Below are 22,348 nucleotides of genomic sequence, written 5' to 3'. Positions count from 1 at the left end.
GCATGGGAGTAAAGGCCCGAATCTCACCGCCTTTGCAGAGGCACAAGGCCTGGGGGCGTGGCTGGCGGCGTGCTCTGGGCTGGGCGTGTCGGGGGCGTGGCCCGCTGCTGGGGTAGGAGCAGGGCGGACCGTGGAGGTGTTGTGGGCGTGGTCTGGCGCGGGGGCAGGTCCAGAGCCCGTCCCCACACGCCCCCCAGCGGAGGCCCGGAAGGGACCATTCGCGCTTCCGTCTCCGCCGGGGCCGCACGGAGGGCGGAGTTGCGGCCCGAGGACGCGACGCGAGCCCAGTTCCGGCGAGGAGGCCGCGCCAGTGACAGCGATGGCGGCGGAGTCGGCGCTCCAAGTTGTGGAGAAGCTGCAGGCGCGCCTGGCCACGAACCCAGACCCTAAGAAGGTGAGCGGCGGGCGGGCAGGAGGCACGGGCGGGCGTTGGGCTCGGCGCGGGCCCGGTAACGGTCGCGGGCCGGGTGCGGCCGGGGCCCTCCTTGGACCGGGAGCCAGGCCCCGCGGAGCGGCGCGGGGTGGCGAGGAGTTCGCAGCCGGCGGGCGCGTCCCGGCTGGGTGCTGAGGACTCGAGCGGGCCACGGGCGGCCTGGCCTTTCCGCTTTCCCCGGAGCTCCCCTGGGCAGCCGCGCCAGCTGTTTCCCCGTCCCAGCCGAGCGACGCTGTCCCGCTGGTTGGGATCCTGCGGCTCTGCCGCTCACCGGCACGAGGACCCCCGTTCTCTCCTCCGCCCTTTAACTGAGTAAATGAGGAAAACCTTGGGTTTTCGAGCTCTGCTCCTGGAGCTCGGGTCCTGGGCGAGGGCGTGAGAGTATTACACGGCTCTGACTTATGGAAAGGTGGGAGCCGCCAGTGATGAGGAACCTTGTTTAATTGCACCTAACTACTTTGTTGCTTCTGTTAGAAACTGTTATCTTAAATACATTGTTTCCCTTCCTGGCCTCCCGGTGACCCGGCTTCTCAGTGGTCTAGGACAGGGTATGGTGGGAGTTAGAATAGTGTTCGCTGAAGTCTCTGGATGGAAATACTGAAGGGTGTGACATTGCTTGTCAGCATTCTAGCCTGGGCTTGCGGTTCCTAAAAGGTGAAGTCTCCAGCGAGCTGAGTGGAAGAGGAAGTAATGGAGGGAGGCGGCGGACTTACAAGTGCAATCTAGGTTTCCATCCAGTACCAGCTCCGGACTTTGGGGAAGGTCTTTGCTCAGCCCGTCTCTAGGTTCTTCCTGAAATGCCAGTTGGACCCAAGTGCTCTGTGTTAATCTCCATCTTTCAGAACTTCCAGGCAGGGTCCCCATCTACTCTTCTTGTTCCTAGCGGGTCACAGACAGGTTTCTCCGTTTTTGAAGGGTGCACTCCACTCACCACCAGGCCACTTTTTAACTTCAGTTCGGAAATACACTTCGTCAGGAGTGTGTGTCCTAAATCAGTGAAAACTTACATGTTCTCAATTGTCTTGTGTTTTACTTTCTATGGAGGCTTTGGTACCTTCAGTCAGACATTTACAAGTTTCTTTTTACAAAAACCCTTTGTGGCCATCTAATAAATGGTCATTATTTCCAAGTACCAGTACACTGTAAGATTTGTCACTGACCTTAAAGTAACCGCCCTCATTTGGTCATTTTTTTCCCATTAGATTAAAAAATTCTCCATATAATATCTATAGGTTTCCCCCCCCCCCATTAGAATTTAAATTTTGAAATGGCCTGTCTAGTTGTGCATGAAATGTCGAGTTAGGAAAAGTGAAGTAGGTTTTCTTGAACTACTAGTAATTTTTTAAAAGGGTACTTGGTGTCTTTGTTGTTGTTTGGTGGTGGTTCTGTGGTGCTGGCACTTGAACCCAGGGACTCATATGCTAACACTAGTAGGCGGCAGGCACTACCACTGAAAGCCCTATTTGGCTTTTTTCCTGGATAGAAAATTACCCTGGGGCTGGGGATGTAGTTCAGTAGCAGCTGCCTGGGCTCGTGGGTTCTGTACCCACTGGGGAGGGAGACCTGTGACGGTGAGGAAGATGGCGAAGATGGCGAGACCCCTTTCCAAAGGGCCTGATAGTTGACACTGGAAACAAGCTGACTGCAGGGGGAAAACTGCAAGCTGGCATGCCGGCTCTCCAACCTCCTTTGAACACAGCAAGCTCTCACAGGTTCTTGAAATGGCAAGATGATTATAGCGCTGTATTGAATCTGCAACCAAATCTTGCTTCCAGACCATTATTAGCCAAAAGGCTGATTCTACACCTGTGTTTCTGGAACTCCTGCTATTGGATTTTGGTGTTTTAAGTGTAAATTAACTGTGTACTCACTCTACATTCATCCAAGGTCTTGGCTCACGTGTAAAGAAGGTGGTAGGAGATTACTTAGCTTCTGTTGTTTCTGTTGGAGTGGAAATGATTTTCATGACTGATGAAGTTAGCAGTCCTCTGTTAGGTTCAGGGTGAAACTGTGAAGCATACAGACTGATGGTAGATGGAGAACCAGGAGGTCACTGCTGAGAACCTGTTTGGCTTTAAGGATGGAAGCAGTGGGCAGGAGACCCAGATTCCTAAGCATGCTACTGTGCAGATTTTTGATGTTTCTCAATCATCTGTTGTCGGTTCTTGCTGGCCCTATGGATGCTCCCTGGGTTGACAACACAAGTTTCCATCTACTTGAAGGTATCCATAGTGTCTTCCCCTTGTTACTGCTTCATTCTTTCTTGGAATTTACTGAAAACTAGAGATGGCGGCATCATTTCCTCTTACATTGGACCAAATTGGCTTGAAAATCTCAAGAGTTTTCATTTTGTCTGCTAGCTCATAGGCAAGCCACAGGCAACTCTCACTTTGCCAGTTAGTGCTAAGCCTTGAGATAAACACATCCTCTGTGACTCCTGACTCCACCCTTCTATGTTGGCCGTGTAAAGGTCCTATAACTCTGTCCTTGTGACCTCCTTTGCCATGTGGACTGTAAGCTGTAAGCTGTCACTGTAAGCATGGTATTGAGGAAGAGCACCTACTTTCTTCTTTCATTCTAAGTACTCAGTGTATGAGTTAGTTGTATGCTCCTTTTTTATGTTAGCTGTTTCTTGGCTTGCCAGGCGAGCTATGAAACCTCACTGGGCCCAGTTTCAATATTGGTAAAATAGGAGACTAATACCCACTAGACAGAGTCAAATGAGACAAATTTAGCATGATATCGGCACACAGTGAATGGTATATAAATGTCCCCCTTCTAGGGATTCCCATTAGAGAAGAACCACCCATTTTAATTCTTTTCAATAATTCCAGATTTCTCTTTCAGGAAATGTTAATTGCCTTTAGCCTTTGCGCTTCTAGTCTATGCGACCAGAAATCCACGTATGATATTTCCTGAGTTGGATCACAGAGGGGGTGGAGTTCAAGTACAATTTTTAGTCCATTAGGTTTCATTTTCCCCAGATACACCCCTGGGCTCTTATTCCCAGTCAAACAAGATTGTCACCTGTGATCCAATTGCTCTGCCTAGAGACCATGTGAAGTAATTATGGAAGTAGAATGACCAGAAAAACATACTTGTTGCTCCACCTTGGAGTAATGTGGCATACCAATTACATCCTGGACTACAGAGGAGGAAGAACAAGTCTCGCTGTCTAATATTTAAATGTAAAGGCAGCCAGTTAATCGATTTTTGTTATATTTTGGCTTTTAAAAGTGTTATTTTTATTTCTTATATGTATTAGTTTCAGATGTGTGTCTGATGCCCATGGAGGACAGAAGAGGGCATTAGGGCCTCTGGAACTGGAGATACAGACAGTTGTGAGCCACCATATGGGTTCTGGGAATTGAATCTAGGCTTTCTGAAAGAGTAGTCAGTGCTCTTAGCCATTGGGCCATCTCTTGAGCCCTGTTTGGCTTTTTAAAAATGAAAATTGTTATTCACATATGTGTGTGTCTGCATGTTAGTTTGTACACATGCATGTGGGTACTCTCAGGAGCCAGAAGAGGGCATCAAAGCTGGAGTAACAGGTGGCTGTGAACCGCCAGATGGTTCTGGGAACTGAACTTGGATTCTCTGGAAGAGCAAGTGCTCTTAACCACTGATCTATCTCTCATGTCCCATGTTTTGACTTTTTGAGTGAGGATTTGCCATGTAGTTGGCCTGGTACTCCAATGTAGCCTGGGCTGGCATCTGCCTCTGAGTGCTGGGATTACAAGGGTGTACTGCTGCCACAGTTATCTGTCTACACTTTGCCACACTCTCTGTATGGAAAGTGTTTCTTCTTAGAAAAAGGCTTAGGCAACCCTGACTTTCGTAGAAACAAAGGAAGTAGGAATTGACTGAGCAGTGTCTGGTCCAGGATCAAGAGGAGCACATAGGAAGAGCTGTGGGCTGATGAACGAAATGATTGGGGTGGACATGTTTAACTTTTACAGTGTTGCAGACAGTGTGACTAAGCACTGCACATGGTTTGTCCAGTGAATCCTCACAGCTTGTGGAGCAGACAGAGAATCTAGTTTTGATTTGCAGATGAAGTAACAAAGGGTCAGGGAGGTTACTGACTTGCACAAGCTCAGACAAGAAGCTGAGATGACCTGCCTCTGACTCCATTTTGACCTAGTTTTAGAGACTTTAGAAAGGAAATGGGCAAACCCAGATCTTTCTGATCTAGCCAGGCATGCTTGATCATCATTAACAGCAAAGCTCTGACTGGAACAACCCAAGATTGATCTTGGCTTCCCATTTGTGTTGAAAACGCTTGTGATAAGCATTGTAGCTCTTCAGGAGGCTTGTAGATACTCTCTTCCTGTGGAGTCCTTTTTCTGCTTTATATTGTATCGAGTCTGAGGGTAATCTCCCCAAACTTGCTGTGTTTTACAATTCTCTGCAAAGTGATAGTTGCTGATGGCTTTATTTGGTTGTTTTGTTTTGTTTTTGTGGGGAGGGAGTGGAGTCTCTCTGAAACCCAGGTAACCTTTGAACTCATGGTGATGGTGATCCTCCTGCCTCAGTTTCCTAAGTGCTGGGATTATAGACATGAGTCATCATACCAGGCCAGTTAGCCAGGGTTTAAAATTTTTTATTTTATGTGTATTTTATGTGTATTTTGCTTGCGTGAGTACCTGTGCACTTCATGTATGTCTGGTGCCCTTGGAGGCCAGAAAAGGGTATTGGATCCACTGGAACTGGAGTTACAGATGATTTGAACCACCATGTGGGTGCGGGGAATCAAACCCAGGTCCTCTGGAAGAACAACCAGTGCTCTTAACTGCAGAGCCATCTCTCCGGTCCCAGTTAGTGAGTTTTAATTCTCTTCTCTGCCTCTTCTTTTCCCTTGGAGAAGGAAAGCAGTTGAAACCACAGAATCTAGCTAGGTCTAGTAGCAAGAGCCCTGTAATCCCTATTCCAGAAGCTAAGGCAGGAAGCTCAGAAGTCAAGACCAGGCCTGAGCAAGCAAGTGAGACCTTGTCTCTAAAAGTGAAGAGAAGGCTGGGTGATAGGGCACTTGTCAACATGGGTAACCAAATTGGTTTAATTTCTAGTATTGTAATCAAACTAAAAACCACCGAAGAGGGCTGGAGAGATAGAACTCATTTGGTAACATGCTTACTAAAGCAGAAGCATTAGGGCCTAAGTTCAATCCCCTGTACCCATGTGAAAATGCTGGGCATGGGGTTGCACTCTTATAATTCCAGTGTTGGAGGGGCAGAGACAGGAGCCATGAGATTCGTGGATCAGTGAGCCTAGCCTAATTGGTGAGCTCCAGGCCAGTTATATAAACCTTGTATCAAAGGAGTGGGCAGTGATTGTTTGATATTTTTTGAGACAGGGTTCCTATTTAGACCAGGCTGACCACTGCCCCTCACCTGAGCAGTACTAGAATTAAAGGCATGTATTGCCATGCCCAGCATGATGGTTTATATTTATTTTTATGTATACAGTGTTCTGCCTGAATGCCAGAAGAGGGCACCAGATCTCATTACAAGTGGTTGTGAGCCACCATGTGGTGCTGGGAATTGAACTCAGGACCTCTGGAAGAACAGCCAGTGCTCTTAACCGCTGGCTGAGCCATTTCTCCAGCCCCCAGCATGATGATTTTTAAGGTTGTCCTCTGACTGGCACACATGTGCTCGAACACACACATACATTTATTTGTTTGTTTATTTTTGAGACAGGGTTTCTTTGTAGCTCTGGCTGTCCTGGAACTCACGCTGTAGACCAAGCCGGCCTCAAACTCAGAGATCCTCCTGACTCTGCCTCCTGAGTGCCAGAATTAAAGGCATTCACCACCACACACATTTTTAAAAATCTATTTTTTTTTTTTAAAAAGAGCACAGGCTCTAAAACCATAGACAGAAGTAAATCCTGTCCCACTTGTGTCTTGGACTAGTAATGAAGCTCCCTGAGTGTCTTCACACTTGTAAGATAATGATAGTGCCGTGAAGAGAATAGCACCAAGGAAACATTCCATCATCAGGTAGTCTCATCTGCTCCAGAGAAGATGGTTATGATTTTAGAACTTAATTTGTGTTTTATTCTCTTTGCAGCTATTGAAATATTTGAAGAAACTTTCCATCTTGCCTATCACAGTAGACATTCTTGTGGTAAGACTTTTGTAACTGTAATATTATATATTGCAAATGTTTCCCACTAGAGAGGGGGTAGAGGGAGACTTAGAGGATAGGCTTTACAAGCTAAAGAAGCCAGACACAAAACACGGTACGCTGTATGAGTCTGTTTTTATGTCCAGAATAGGCAGAGTCATAGTCAGAAAGTAGGTAAGTGCGTGGTTGTTACAGGCTGGGGGATTGGGAGGAACAGGGCTTCTATTTTTGTTCTGGAGTTAGGTGGTGGTTATTATTGCTCAGTATGAGGAATGTTCTAGAAATCACTATGTACTTGAAGCAGGTGAAATTTATGTCATGTGCCAAGGTGGACAGACAGACATGCTGTATGTAGAACAAGCCCAGGGTGTTACATCCTCAGCTGTTATGTGAATTTTAGTTCAAAATTTAAATATTTATTCTTTTATTTATGTGTGTGCCTGAGTAACTTTGAGTGCTATGTGTTTACATGCCCAAAGAGGCCACCGGCCCTCAGATTCCCTGAAACTGGAATTACAGGCAGTTAACTGTGAGCTCCCTGGTATGGGTGCTGGGAATTGAGTTTCTGTCCTCTGCAAGAGCAGTAAGCACTCCTAACGCAACGCCGTCACTCTAGCCCTCAATTCAGAATTTCAATAGATGAGGTGCATGAGAGATACAGGAGTAGTTAAGAGTGCTTCCTGAGGAGGGCCCCCCCCATGGTGGCCCACGCCTTTAATCCCAGCACTTGGGAGGCAAAGGCAGGTGGGTCTTCAAGTTCTAGGACAGCCTGGTGTACAGAGCGAGTTCCAGGACAGCCAGAGCTACACAGAGAAACCCTGTCTCAAAAAAACAACAAAAACAATTTTTTTTTTTTTAATCACTAAAAAGAACATTGGCTTTGGCATCAACTACTCCTAGATTCTAACCCAGTTTTTAGGCAGGCATGGTTTGCGTGTGCCTTTGCAGGTGAGTCTTTGTGAGTTTAAGGCCAGTCTGGTGTACAGAGTTAAACCCTGTCTTTTTTTAAAAAAAAAAAAAAGAGTCACATCTAACTTCTGTGGCTTTAGGCCAGGCCTCTGTACAATGAGGCTGATTCCTACCTCAAGGACTATGATGAACTCCATACTCCTATAGGGCATGCAGGATCTTAAGCCCAGGGTCCACTGGCTCCCCTCCTTGGTATATTGTTACAATTCTGGGGTGTTTTGATGACACATTTCTCTAAACCTCTGAGTTTTGTTACTTTGTGTCCGATCTTTGGGCATAAGGCCACAAAGTAATTTAGTGTAAGGCTTAGAAGGCGTTTTAATAGGGAAATATTTGCTTGTTGCTTTTCTCAAACTGGAGGCCTTATTTCTTTAGGAAAATATGCCCTTCGTCTCAGAACCCTCAGTCAATTCCTTTGTTAAATTTGTAGGAGACTGGGGTAGGAAAAACAGTAAACAGCTTTCGAAAACATGAGCAAGTGGGGACCTTTGCCAGAGACCTGGTGGCCCAGTGGAAGAAGCTGGTTCCTGTAGAGCGGTAAGAATGTTTCTTCTTTGCTTTCTGCTTCTATCAAATGACTGTGTTGCCTCAAGCATAAAAATAACCCACAATTATTGTAGGATATTGTAGGTAGACAATAAAATATTAAGAATCAAGCCGGGCGGTGGTGGTGCATGCCTTCAATCCCAGCACTCGGGAGGCAGAGGCAGGTGGATCTCTGTGAGTTCGAGGCCAGCCTGGTCTACACAGAGAAACTCTGTTTCAAAAAAACAAAACAAAACAAAAATCAAAATTTCTTGGGGACCAGGGAGATGACCCAGTGGGTAAAGACACCGGCTACCAACCCTGACAACCTGAGTTTGATCCTTGGAACTTATATGATGAAAGGAGAGATCCAGCTCCCAAAGGCTGTTTTCTGATCTCCAGATGTGCATGGTGCATGCTCCCCAACAAAGTAAATAAGTAAAAATGAGATCAATTTTTTTTTTTTATAATTTGTTTGGTTTTGTTTTTTAAGACTGGGTCTCTCTCTGCGGCCCTGGTGGAACTCACTTTGTAGACCAGGCTGGCCTTGAACTCAGATCTGCCTGACTCTGTGAGTGCTGGGATCAAGGGCATGCACTACCATGCCTGGGTACAATTCTTTTTTTAATGATAAACTTTAGCATTTTGTTGGGTGTTTTTGTTTTGTTTGGGGGTTTGGTGCTGAGGATTGAGTCCAGAGTCTCTCACATACTAAACAGGTTATCTTACCACTGAACTATACCCTTTTGGTTTCTCTTTTTGTTTATTATGGGGGGCAAGGTGGGTATGTGTTCTAGCTTTTGAGAGTCGGTTCTCTTCTGCCACCATGGGAGAACACAGGTCTCCAGGCTTGCATGACAAGTATTTTTACCTGTTGAACCTTCAGGCTGGCCTTAATATCTTTCTTCAGACAGGGTCTCATTATGTGGCTCAATCTAGCCTAGAACATGCTATATATAAGGATGGCCTTGAACATCTGATTCCTCAACAGTCCTCCCTTAGCCTCCTGAGTCATGGGATTATAGGTGTGAGCTACCACTCCTGGCCTGGGTTTTGTTGTCTGTTTTGTGGTGAGCCAGTCTCTTGTAGCTGAGGATGGCCTTGGACTTTTGATCCTCCTGTCCTGACTCCCAAGTGTTGGGATTATAGATGTGCCCTCCTTACCTAAGGTCAGGTGTACGCCTTTCTTTCTCTAAAGAGGGTTATGCTGAGATTTCCTTCTGCTTTTCCTTTATCTTAGAAACAATGAAGCTGAGGATCAGGATCTTGAGAAGAGCATCTCCCGAAAGCGCCCTCGAGATGCTCTTCAGAGGGCAGAGGAGATGGAAGGGGACTACCAGGAAAGCTGGAAAGCCTCTGCCAGCCGGTCCTATAGCCCTGAGCACAGACAGAAAAAACACAAAAAACTCTCAGAGCCTGAAAGGCCTCACAAAGTGACTCACAGTCACGAGAGGAGGGATGAAAGGAAGAGGTGTCACAGAGTGTCACCACCATATTCTTCAGACCCTGAGTCTTCTGACTATGGCCATGTTCAATCTCCCCCACCTTCCAGTCCACATCAAATGTACACAGACCACTACAGGTCACCAGAGGAGGACCATGAGCCCATCATTTCACACCAGAAGCCTGGAAAAGTCCACAGTAATACCTTTCAGGACAGACTAGGGGTTAGTCACGAACGACACCTGGCTGAGCACCAGGCGAAAGGGGATGTAAGCCAAAACAAGGAGCACAAATCTTCCCACAAGGAGAAACGCCCTGTGGATGCCAGGGGTGAGGAGAAGGTCTCTGCCCTGGGCAGAGAGAAATCACACAAGGCCTCTTCCAAAGAGGAACACCGAAGGCTACTCTCAGGGGACAGTGCCAAGGAGAAGCCACCCTCCAGTGTTGTCAAGAAAGAGAAGGACAAAGAGGGCAGCAGTCTCAAGAAGAAGTTTCCGCCTGCCTTGGAGGCGGCTTCAGATAACCACTTTCGAAAGCCCAAACACAAGGACTCGGAGAAGAGCAGGTCTGAGAAGAGCAGGCCGAGGACGGACGGCTCCGACTCAGGGCGGGGGGCCGGAGACCTGCTCCCCAAAGCCAAGGAGAAAGTTCCCAACAACCTGAAGGAGGGCAAAGGAAGAACTAACTTGGATCGAAAGTCACCGGCCTCCCTCCCTAAAGTAGAGGAGCCGGACGTGGATGACGAGTTTGAGCAGCCCACCATGTCCTTTGAGTCGTACCTCAGCTATGACCAGCCTCGGAAGAAGAAGAAGAAGGTTGTGAAAGCTTCAGCCACAGCACCCGGAGAAAAGGGCCTTAAAAAAAAGGACTCTAAGAGCATTAGTAAAAACTTGAACTCAGTTCAGAAATTACCCAAGGTAAACGAGAACAAGTCAGAGAAGGTGCAGCCAGCGGGAGCCGAACCCACCAGGCCTCGAAAGGTAACTGCACTGACCCAGTGCCTGGCTTGTTGAGTGCCCAGAGCCCGCCTGCCATGCCACCTGGCTTGCTAGCCTTTGGCCAGCCAAGTTTCGATTGGTAGGAATATTCTCTGGGCCTCACCAGCTGCTCAGGTGGATGCTACCTAAGAATTATTCTGGGCTGAGGTAGCTCAGTAGGACAGGGCTTGCTAAGAGTGTGTGAGAGAGAGCCTACATTTACTTCTTAGCACTTCAAAAAAAATCTTCCCCCAAGACATTCTTATTGTCCTATCTACATCTGTTTTATTATTTATTTACTGGGGGAGGAGGGTAGTTGAGATAAAATTTCCCTGTGTGGCCCTGGCTGTCCTGGAACTCACTCTGTAGACCGGGCTGGACTCCAACTCAGAGATCCGCCTGCCTCTGCCTCCTGAGTGCTGGGATTAAAGGCCTGCGCTACCACCGCCCGGCTATACATGAATTTCTTGACCTAGCTGGTGTCATTCATGACTTCTGCCCCTCTCGCCTGGATCTCTCTGCCTGTGCAGTATGCTTGGTTCATCTCAGGGATTAACTCGGAGAAAGCTGTGCTTATGAGATGCTCTGTGCACTCCGTCTCCTGCAGGTCCCTACTGATGCGCTGCCGGTGCTGCCAGACATCCCCCTACCCGCCATACAGTCCAACTACCGACCCCTGCCTTCCCTGGACTTGATTTCTTCCTTCCAGCCAAAGCGAAAAGGTAATTGGGACATCTTTACAATTATATTTTAAAGCGGAGTCTCAGTGTGTATAGCCTTGGCTGATCTACAACTCACTTTGTAGTCACAGGCCTCTCTCCTGGGTGCTGGGTTTAAAGATTATATTTTTTATTTTGCCTTCGTGTTTTGCTTGCATATGTCTGTGCACCGTGTGTGTGCAATGCTGAGGAGGCTAGAAGAGGATGTAGGAGCCCTTGGGACTGGAGTTCCAGAAGGTAGTGAGCTGCCATGTGGGTCCTGAGTCTTCACCACTGGCTTACACCTTTTGTGACTTGTTGGTTTTCCTCTTTCTACAGCATTCTCTTCACCCCAGGAAGAAGAAGAAGCTGGATTCACAGGACGCAGAATGAATTCTAAGATGCAGGTGTATTCAGGTTCCAAGTGTGCCTATCTCCCCAAAATGATGACCTTGCACCAGCAATGTATCCGGGTGCTGAAGAACAATATCGACTGTGAGTCACCAACCTCTCAAGCACATTGCCACACTGGGACTTGGGCACTGGGGAGCTTGGCTGCCATGCAGCACTCACCTTCTCCCCTCTGGTTTCTCTGCAGCCATCTTTGAAGTGGGAGGAGTCCCCTACTCTGTTCTCGAACCTGTCTTGGAGAGGTGCACACCTGATCAACTCTATCGAATAGAGGAATGCAATCACGTGAGTGTCCTCAGTGAGGCAGGGCAGCTTCCTGGCTGTGTTTCCAGTAGTTTTGTCTCTGGATCTGCTATGGCTAAAGGGCAGGGCAGAGGGCAAATCACTGTTCTGGGCATGTTTGCTTTGGATCTGTGCCTTTAAACAAGCATGTTCTTTGTGTCTACTCCTGGGACCCTTCTTTGTTTTGTTTGTTTATTTGTTTGTTTGTTTGTTTGTTGAGGCAGGGTCTAGTTGTCCTGGAACTCACTTGGTAGCCCAGGCTGGCCTCAAACTCACAGAGATCTGCCTGCCTCTGTCACCAGAGTGCTGGGATTAAAGGTGTGCGCCCCTATGCCTGGCTCCTCTTTAAAAAATTTTAGTATGTGCGTGTAGTGCCTGTATGGAGAGGTCAAAGGACAGCTTTATGGAGCACTTCTCTTCTGTCTTTACATGGCTTCCAGGACCAAACCTAGGTCAACAGGCTTATTGTGTGGCAAGTTACTCTCCTGTGGAGCCGTCTTGCCAGCTCTCTCCTGGGATATTAAGTGGGGGCTAGGACTCAAACACAGGGAAAAGTACTTTCAAGGTCTCCTGTGAGCTTGCCTACTCATAAAAGTAAAGGGGAAATTCTGGCCGCAAAGCATCTGGGGTCCAGGGAGACATGTTTAAGACTGGCACTTGGGTGTCTAGGGAAAGTGACAGCACATGCCAGACATTTGAAGTCTTCCAGAGTCCTTCCTCTAAGGCAGATACGCTCGTCTGATCGCACCGTGCAGACCTGCTGAGGTAGCTCTCTTACATGGCAGGTCAGTGTAGTGCTGGGAAACACCTGACTTCACCCCAGCTCTGCCCTTACTGATTTCTGAAGGAAATGACTGATATTGGTAGCTAGCTATCGTCTCTGTTAACTCTTCCATTCACAATGCCTAGAGCAGTGGTTCTCAGCGTGTAGGTCACGACCCCTTTGGGAGTCTTATAGCAGATATCCCGCACAGCAGATATTTCTATTCCGACTCATAACAGTAGTAAAATTACATTTAGGAAGTAGCAACAAAATAGTTTTATGGTTGGAGGTCACCACAGCATGAGGAGCTGTATTAAGGACTGAGAGTCACTGCTCTGAGGTGATTAGCATAGTGCCTCCAACTTAGCTGTTTCTTTTATTTAGTGATTTGCCTTTTTTCTGGAATTGTGGTACTGTAACACTACTGTTTAGACACCCTGCCCCCACGAACTGTTAGGTAGTGGGTCATGCCTTGGTAGAAGGGAGAGATGAGGGAGAGCTTGTATAGAAATGGTGTCCTGGCCCTGATTTCAGGTACTCATTGAGGAAACAGATCAGTTATGGAAAGTTCACTGTCACCGAGACTTTAAGGAGGAAAGACCAGAAGAGTATGAATCCTGGCGGGAGATGTACCTGCGGCTTCAGGACGCCAGAGAGCAACGCCTACGCCTGCTGACAAACAACATCCGCTCTGCGCATGCCAATAAGCCGAAAGGTAAAGGAAGTGGGGGCAGGGCAGGCCGGCCAGCTGGGTGCTTGAGTCAGCAGCGGAGTGAGTCTCTGTGGGCCTGGTGGGTCTGGGGCACCGTCCTCCAAATGTCTCTCTGCCCGTGAGCAGGGGTGGTTTTTCTTCTGCCACAGGCTGCTCCCAGGCAGTGAGGTCAGAGGGCCTGATTGAGCCTAGGTTGGGGCTTTCAAAAGCTCTAGATTGCTAAATTGGCAGCAGCACCTTGGCTTCAGAAGGTAAATATTGATGTTCGTATTTTTCCTCAGGACGACAAGCAAAGATGGCTTTTGTCAACTCTGTGGCCAAACCACCTCGAGATGTCCGACGAAGGCAGGAGAAGTTTGGAACTGGAGGAGCAGCTGTCCCTGAGAAAGTCAGGCAAGATCTCTGCGGCTGCATGGTCATTACCCTGAAGGAGAGCTGGGGGCCAGGAAGTGACTTATTCTGGGGTAGAGGCAAGCTCTGCTGTGCTCTGCAGTGCTTACTGGGTCTAAACTTGACTTTTCTGCCCCTCAGTGTCTCACTGCTGCCTGGGTGGATTATTTCTGCTGCTGGGTCAGGGGCCCAGGTCAGTTACATGGAGAACAGGACCTGGTTCAAGGAAGTGCTCTTTCCGCTTTCATTTTCCTCATTTAAACAACAACAAAAACCTATTTCTAGGGTTGAGGAGCTAGCTCGAGGACCTGAGTGTGCTCCTCAGCACCCATGCTAACAGACAGATGGGGTGATGCACTTGTGATCCCAGTGTTGGGGAGATGGATCCCTGGACCACCAGCCTAGCCTGTGCAGTGAGATCTGGGTCTCAATGAGAGACTCAGTCTCATAAAACTAAGTGGCTCCTAAGGAACGACACTCAGGGTTGACTTCTGGGCTCCACATGAACATGTGTCCTTGTACACCCACATCTGTTTACACACATGCACACCAAAACAAAATTTTTTTGTTTTTGGTTTTTGGAGACAGGGTTTCTCTGTGTAGCTTTGGAGCCTGTCCTGGAACTGCTCTGTAGACCAGGCTGGCCTCGAACTCACGGAGATCTGCCTGCCTCTGTCTCCCAAGTTCTGGGATTAACAAAACAAAATTTCTAGGGTGACTAGATTTTTCTAGGCCGCATGAGCATTTTCAAATTATAGACTAACATTTTACCAGCCAAAGTTTAGCTGAGACTGTCCATCTCACTAAAGGGTTAATAACAGTTGCCTCTGACTCTTTCCCAGAACCCAGTGTATCAGACCCACTGCTCAGAGCCACAGTGGAGCTCCCCCAGAACACCACTGTTTCAGATCGAGTGCTCCCCACTAACCAGCTTTGTTCTGTGTTACAGGATTAAGCCAGCACCTTATACAACAGGAAGCAGCCATGTTCCTGCCAGCAGCAGCAGCAGCAGCTTCCACTCCAGCCCTGAGGAGGTGGCCTATGACGGGCCTAGTACCAGCAGTGCCCATTTAGCTCCAGTGGCCAGCAGTTCTGTTTCCTATGATCCTAGGAAACCAGCTGTGAAGAGTAAGTGACTTGGGTGGGAGCAGGGATGGGTGGGGATCCTGGCACAGTGTCGGCTTGGCATAGGTTACTAGCCAAGGGCAGGCTGGCCCTCCTCAGGTGTTCTGAACTTAGTGCATCTGAGTCCTATTGCTACTCTGGGAGGCTGTGGGGGAGGGGGTCTGGGTACTAGTGACTGGTTTGAATGTTTATGTTGCGAAGTTAAATTGTGGGGACTATGGCCCTTACATCAAAGACTCCTGATTTACTGCTTACAGCCATCATGAGCACATCAGCCAGCCTTGGCAGTGTAAGCAGATAGTTCCTGTTCGTGTGTGTGTGTGTGTGTGTGTGTGTGTGTGTGTGTGTGTGTGTGTGTTTTTCTGCTGCTGTAGCACATGGTCCATGTCTGTGCTGCCACTCACCGGCAACAACTGCTTCTTTCCTTCACAGAAATCGCCCCGATGATGGCCAAGACAATTAAAGCATTCAAGAACAGATTCTCCCGACGATAAGTAGGACTTGCCTTGGAGGTGGAGTCTGGGAAGCAGGAACACAGGGACAGTGGGGACAGGAGGGACAGGAGAAGAGGATGTCCACAGAAGACCCCTAGCTTTTGTTTGTGGAACTTTTGGCCTCTGACTCCTGCACAGTAGCGGGAGTCTCCCTATGCATTGCGCCCTGCACCCTGGCTGGATCACACTTCAGATTTCTGAAGAGAGTATGAAGCCTCAGTCATACTGAGACTTTAAGGTCAATTATACTTTTATTGCTAATTAGCATCTTTGTAAACTATAAGACATAGTTTTAATTAATAAATATTGCCCCAGATGTATTTATAGTAACCCAGGGGTTTTTTTTGTTTTGTTTTACTTTTCTTTTCTTTTTTTTTTTTTTTTTTTTTTTTTTTTTGTCCTTTATTGTATATTTAGCTTTTATTTTTGGGTCCTTTATTAAAATTAGATGAACCGAGCAAAAGCCAGTCTTGTTCTAGGTCAGGTCTTTGAGTAGACATTGGTCCAAAAGGGCACCCCAGAGTTTGTGTGTCACTTTAAGCCCAAATATGGATGGGGGCAGGAATGAGGACATGCCAGACTGCCCGTGCTCCGGGGAGCCTTGATTTAGCAGCAATTCAGAAGGGCCTCACTCTGAGACCATCAGAACCCCGGGGCAGGAGCCTTTCCTTCTTGTCCATCAGTGGTGTTTCCTAAGGAGGGCTGTTTGCAAAGTCTAGAGTCCTTCCTTCATCTTCTGCAAGTCACACTCTCCCTGTCTAAGGCTCACTGGAGGACAGAACTTGGATCAGGTTTGCATAGGACCTCAGCAGTTTTGTGATTTTTCCTTTCTGTTCAGCGTTTTAGTCCCCACCCTTTTCTTTTTCCTTTCCCCACAACATGGGGAAACACAGACATGGAGGGCTTTTGTGGCTCTGACTGTGGATGGGGGTTTGAGAAGTCAGCACTTTAATCTCTTTTCCTAGGAGTTACTACTAGGCGTGAATTATTGAAAACATTTAGTGCTCTGTTGGAAATTGTTTTTGTTTGAAAGGAAAGATCATGTGACTGGGGAGCACAACAGTCTGCTGTGTGTGACAGAACCTGCTGCTGAAGCCGAGGAGGCCGGTTAGGAGGAAGGGCCGCCCCGGCAAGGGGCTGGCTGTACACGAGCATGGGGAACCTGGTCCCAGCTAGGCAGCCTGTTCTGGAGAACGGCTCTTTCCAATTGTTGGGGCAAGATCAGAACTAGGAGGGCAACCCCAGCTCCCTCCTGAGTCAGAACACCCGGAGCTAGTAGGATGCGTTTGGCTATAAGCCAGGTTGGAGATGCTGTGAACTTGAGGACGGACAGCCTGCTGGGCTGTGCCATCGCTCCTGTCTACGTGTTTTAACCGCCCTGGAGACTTCAGGCTACTGAAGACTCCAAGGCAGCACAGGAAACCCCGCACAGCTGAAGCTGGCCTCCTTCTGTGCATTGCCCCGCAGGATACCGCTGCCGGGGACACAGGTCTGGCTGTATTTGGGGGCTGAGTAAAGCATTGTTTCTCTTGATTACTTGTTTCGCCATACCACCTCTCTCTTAGCCTGACCTCCAAGTCTAACATCAGGTCTCTTACCAGAAATCACGGGGACATTTGCACCAGGAGCCAGGTGCCTGGTGCTTGGAATAGCCCCGTCTGGGTGTTGATCACCTCAGATTTGCCTTAGCTGTGTTTCCAGGACTTCCTGTTGCCGTCTTTCCCGTTGCAGATTTAGTTGTGTGTGATTTCATTCCCCTTCTTTGGAGTGCTTAGGCCGAGGGGAAGAAAGGACACAGGTCTGTCCGTCCCGATGACAGCATCTGCTTTGGCACATAAAGATTCTGATGCGGCCGGTGTGTTAGAGCCAGGTCTTCCACCCTTCAGTGTGTCTGTGTCAGGGATAGGAGTGGTGAGACTAGGGAGGCCCAGGAAGCCAGCCGCCTCCACAGCCCTCACCAACGCACACAACAGCCACAAAGCAGACACAAGGTGATGTCTAAGTTTTGGTCGCATTTGTGAAAACTTGTGCAATTTTTTCTGTGCTACACTACATACAAATCACAAACGACAGATTAGCCCGTTGCCATCCTTGGTGTTACAAGGGGTTCTCAGGGGCTTGCTTTCTCTTTTTTGGAGGCAGGAGGGGCAGGAGTGAGCATTGTCCTGCTCTTCATTTGTATTTTGGTCCCAAAATGTAAATACAATTTTCTATGTTACTTTTTTGTGGTAACTACAAGATGAATATTTTAATTAGATAAGTTATACAAAAAGGAAAAACTCACATCTAAATAAAAAGCAAAAAGATTCTACCTGCTGAGCCTTTCTTCCTCATTTTGTCAGGGAAGAGAGATCAATCACAAGATGCCTGCTTCTTTAATCTTGTGGGGGTAGTTCACACTGATGAAGCTGCCTCAGCACCCTGGGAACACCTCATATTCAACAGCTGACCAGGGAGGCGGGGTTTATGGTGCACATCTGAACTAGGAGGCAGGTTTAGCTAATCTTAGTGGAGCAGTCTTAAGGTTCAAACATCTTCAGGGGGTGAGGGGAGCTAAGGTGGACATTTTCTGTATATCGTCAGCATTCACACTCAGACCAAAGGAAGACTGCCATCCTCTGGGCCTCACCTGGGAAAGTCTTTGCCATTCTTAGGATGCTGATGCACTGGAGTCCTTCACATGGCCTTGCCCGTGTCAAACAATGGACATTCACTCGGGACTTCACTTGCCCCCATAGGCCTAGCCTTAAAGGATTTGAACACAGGTTCTCTGACTACAAGCTTTGGGCCCTTCTGGCTCTTGGTCTCCCTTGCAGGTGTGAAGGGCCCAGGTAGGCCTCAGGCTTCACTTGGCATCCTGACATCGTAAAGGACCTGCTGTGTCAGCTCTGGCTGAGCGCCACAAGGTTCAGCATTTGACTCAGCTCTACCCCTGCATATATCGTCTGGTTCAGACTCTACCTCGAACCCAGATCTCAGAGCCACCCAGTTCTGTAGCCTTCCTCTCCTAAAGAGGGCATTTTGGCTTGTGGTCTAGACACGCCTTCCCTCCCCACATCGCTTTACTGGACCTGGTTGTCAGTGTTGGGAAAATACATCAAACTTAGTTACCGGACTGTATCTGAGGGGCGATTATAGCCGGAGTGTGTAAGTCAGTTCTCCGCCTCGTGGTGCTGAAGCAACACATGTAGTCGAGCCTGGTGATTATGCACCTGTTCCATGCCAGGCCCTTTTGGTCCTGATGCCCTGTCCGTTCTCACATGGACCCTAGGGAGTCAGTCATGATCCTGTTTTATTTTTATTTGTGGGTGGAGTATGAGGCAAAGTGTATGTAGCTCAGGTTGGCCTTAATCATTGAGTGATCCTCCTGCTTCAACCTCAGAAATGCTGGGATTATAGGCATATACCACCATGCCTTGTTCCATTTTAGAAATAAGACTAGCCAGGCATGGCCGCACACACCTTTAATCTCAGCACTCAGGAGGCAGAGGAAGGTGGATCTCTTGAGTTTGAGGCCAGACTCGTCTACAGAGCAAATTCCAGGACAGTCAAGGCTTTCTACACAAAAACCCTCTCTTGAAAACCTAAACAAAAAAATAAATAAGAAAACTGGAAAAGAAAACTGAAGTACAGAGAATCTTACTGTTGCCCTATTTGGGACAGGGGCAGTGTGGGTGTGTATAGGTACACACATGCCTGTGTGTGCTCCTGGAGGCCAGAGCCTTGAGGTTGGCTGGCTATCTGTCCCTGCCGAGTTCTCTCTGTTTGCAAGCACTGGAATTATAGGTGCATGTGCAGACAGAGGTTATGTTAGGATCTAGCCTGAGGTCATAGATTTTGTCCAGGGCTATAGTGCTGTGTGGTTTCCTGACTCCAAAGCACCTGCTCTCATGATGTGTACTGTCTTAAGTCATGGACACATAGAGTCTCAAGACCAGTCAGGGCTGAGAATTTCTGGCTACTGCCTGGAACTGACATCTGGCAGAAACCTCTGTGGCTCGGCACCTTGAAGATGCCATCATCTCAGTGTTCCTCTTTTCCTGGAGGCTCCCTGCTGGTTAAGTAGAGAAATATGACAGTTCATCTACAAAATCCCCTGGACCTCCCTTTCTGTGACACCTGCTGTCTGAGTGTCCTTAAATGACTACAGAGTTTCAGGCATCCAAGCTCAAATCCACCCAAAGCTTCTCAAGCATGCTCTGTCCCCAGGATGCACTTTTTAAAAAAGCAACAGAAGGGTTTTAGCCTGAATGTGTCCTCTTCCCCTCCCCCACCAGTTCTGATGTTGAAATCCTGAAATCCAGCATGATGGTGTTAGGGGGCAGGGCCTTTGGAGGTAACTAGGTCATGACAGCTTTAGCTTGGTGAAGAGGATATCTCCTGTATAAGAAGAGAAATGCAAGCCTGGCATGGTGGCGCATGCTGTAATCCCAGCCCTCAGAAGGCTGAGGATTAGGCGTTCAGACCAGCCTGGGTCACGTGAGACCATATCTAACATTTTTAAAAATTAAAATTTGAGAGTTGCTCCATTAAGTTTGCCACAAATAGTGCTGTAGCTCTGTCCTGCAGGGCCAAGGGCCAGGGCTAGGAAGTCTGCTCATCACACGCCTGTGGGAGCTATAGCAGTCCCATCACTGACTAAATAGATATGGCCCTTGTCCTCAAGAAGCCATGTAGTAGGGGCTCGAGAGATGGGTCAGTGTGTAAGAGGTCTTGAGGCTCTTACAGAGGACCTTGTTTGGTTCCCAGCGCCCATGTGGTGGCTCACAGCCATTGGTAACTCCAGTTCCAGGAGATCTGATGCCCTCTTCTAGCCTCCAATGGCAACCAAGCACAAACTGAGTATACATGCACACTTGAAGCGAACACTTACACACATAAAATTAAATCTAAAAAAAAAAAAAAAGTAAAACTGTGTAGTATAGAATAATCAAATAACTGTGTAAGCAATTGTTTAAACTATAATTTTCCAGGCTGGAGAGATGGCTCAGAGATTAAGAGCACTGACTGCTCTTCCAGAGGTCCTGAGTTCAATTCCCAGCACCCACGTGGTGGCTCACAACTACCTATAATGAGATCTGGCTCCCTCTTCTGGCCTGCAGGGATACATGCAAGCAGAACACTGTATACATAATAAATAAATAAAACTTAAAAATAAAACAAACAAACAAACAAACCTTAAACTATAATTTTCCAGGTTGAGGAGATGACTCAGAACTTACCACATGAGCGTGAGGACTGGGGTTCAGGTCCTTCAGGACCCCAGAAAAGTCAGTCATGGCTCCATTGCATCTGTAACCCCAGGGCTGTGGGGGGCAGAGGTAGCCTAGCTCCTGAACCTGGACAGACCCTGTATGGATGGAATAAGGTGGACAGCGGCAGAACAGAAGCCCTGATGTTCTGGGGCCTCCATGAACACAACTCAAACTGAAAACAGTAAGAATCGGACATCTCTGAGCCAGAGTGGAAGACCAGGAAGACTGCAAGTTCAAAGGTAGCCTGGGCAACAGAGTAAGACCCTGTCTCAAAAAACAAACAAACAAACAAAGGCTGGGTGGTGGTGGTACACCCCTTTAATCCTAGTACTCAGGAGGCAGAGGCAGGTGGATCTCTGAGTTTGAGGCTAGCCTGAGCTACAGAGTGAGTTCCAGGACAGGCACCAAAGCTGCACAGTGAAACCCTGTCTCGAAAACAAACAAACAAACAAAAAGTACTGGTGGTGATGGTGCACACCTTTAATCCCAGCACTTGGAAGGCAGAGCCAGGCGGATCTCTTGAATTAAGGTCAGCCTGGTCTGCAGAGTGAGTTCCAGGACTGCAAGGATTAAACAGAGAAATCCTGTCTTGAAAACTTGAAAAACCAAAAAATAAAATATTCAAAAGCAACAAAACCTTAACAATTCTTATCTTTTTTTGTTTGTTTGTTTGTTTTGTTTTTGTTTTTGCTTTTCAAGACAGGGTTTCTCTGTGTAGCCCTGGCTGTTCTGGAACTCTCTCTGTAGACCAGGCTGGTGTCAAACCCTGAGAGCTGCTTGTTTCTGCCTCCCAAGTGTAGGGATTAACGGTGTGCACCACCATACCCAGTTTTAACAGTTCTCATCTTCAAGCTGCAGAGGTGACTTAGAGGTTAAGAGCACTGTCTACTCTTCTAAAGGACCCAGGTTCAATTCCCAGCCCCACATGGTGGCTTACAACTGCCTGTAACTCCAGTTCCAGGGGATCCAATGCCCTCTTCTGGTCTCTATGAGCACCAGGATGTATGCACAGATATACATTCAAGGGAAATACCCATACACATCTAAAAAAAAAAAAAAAAAGTTTCCATTATCTAGTTTCACTGAGACGAGAGGGATAGATGGACACAGACTTGGCTGTCCCTGAAGGATGAAAGTTAGCCTGGAAATGGGAGAAAGAAAAGCATGGAAGCATCTCCTACCCACCAGGCAGTCCTAAAGTCCTTAAGAATTCCCATTTGGGCTGGTGAGATGGCTCAGCTGATGAAAGCCCTTGTTGCCAGGACTGATAACTTGAGTTTGATCCCTGGGACCCACATGGTAGGAGGAGAGACCAAGTTTAGCAAGTTGTCCTCTGAACCCACGTGTGCACTGCGGCATTTCCCCCATAAATAAATCAAAATATTAGGGGGAAATGACCGTTTGTACTAGACACTCCTCCAAGACAGAAGTGATGACAAGGGTCTTAGTTACTCTTCTATGGCTGTGATAAGACACCGTGACCAAGGCAACTTAGAGAAGAAAGAGCTTATTTGGGGCTCACAGTTTCAGAGGGTGAGTCCATCATGGCAGGGAGCATGGCTGTTAGTATTCTGACCTGCCCCTTGGGGCCTCCCTGAATCCTGGTGTAAAGGAAAAATTCCTCCCCTTCCTTCCTTCCTTCTCTCTCTTTTGCTCTCTCTCTCTCTCTCTCTCTCTCTCTCTCTCTCTCTCTCTCTCTCTCTCTCTCCATTCCCATGAGGTGTGCAGACCTCTGCTTTCTCT

At 47.8% G+C, this 22,348-nt stretch overlaps 1 protein-coding gene across 4 annotated transcripts; it reads left to right on the top strand.

Annotated features, from left to right (window-relative positions):
* On the top strand, window positions 1-17,661 carry Eloa (elongin A). Of its 4 annotated transcripts, none has more exons than XM_076565406.1 (11): window positions 1-394; window positions 6,505-6,561; window positions 7,961-8,067; window positions 9,296-10,478; window positions 11,083-11,197; window positions 11,513-11,668; window positions 11,772-11,869; window positions 13,164-13,344; window positions 13,623-13,734; window positions 14,681-14,859; window positions 15,289-17,661. In XM_076565406.1, exons 1-11 carry the CDS (start codon window positions 320-322, stop codon window positions 15,348-15,350), a joined length of 2,325 nt encoding a protein of 774 aa, XP_076421521.1. In that variant the 5' UTR covers window positions 1-319; the 3' UTR covers window positions 15,351-17,661. The 4 variants fall into 4 exon arrangements, with proteins under 4 accessions (XP_076421521.1, XP_076421522.1, XP_076421524.1 ...); XM_076565409.1 differs by lacking the exon at window positions 1-394 and adding an exon at window positions 466-842; XM_076565407.1 differs by lacking the exon at window positions 6,505-6,561 and having other exon boundaries at window positions 224-394.
* Window positions 17,662-22,348: the final 4,687 nt, after the last annotated feature.

The sequence above is a fragment of the Peromyscus maniculatus genome, chromosome 2, assembly GCF_049852395.1.
Source record: "Peromyscus maniculatus bairdii isolate BWxNUB_F1_BW_parent chromosome 2, HU_Pman_BW_mat_3.1, whole genome shotgun sequence".
Lineage (NCBI taxonomy): Eukaryota > Metazoa > Chordata > Mammalia > Rodentia > Cricetidae > Peromyscus > Peromyscus maniculatus.
The sequence above is the reverse complement of the archived record's forward strand: the minus strand, read 5'-3'. Positions and strand labels throughout refer to the sequence as shown.

What these genes read in the sequence shown, in the direction of transcription:
- Eloa (XM_076565406.1), top strand. Translation starts at nt 320, where the DNA reads ATGGCGGCGGAGTCGGCGCTCCAAGTTGTGGAGAAGCTGCAGGCGCGC. An exon ending in CGAACCCAGACCCTAAGAAG is followed by an intron (nt 395 to 6,504) that starts GTGAGCGGCGGG and finishes TTCTCTTTGCAG; the next exon opens with CTATTGAAATATTTGAAGAA. An exon ending in TAGGAAACCAGCTGTGAAGA is followed by an intron (nt 14,860 to 15,288) that starts GTAAGTGACTTG and finishes TTTCCTTCACAG; the next exon opens with AAATCGCCCCGATGATGGCC.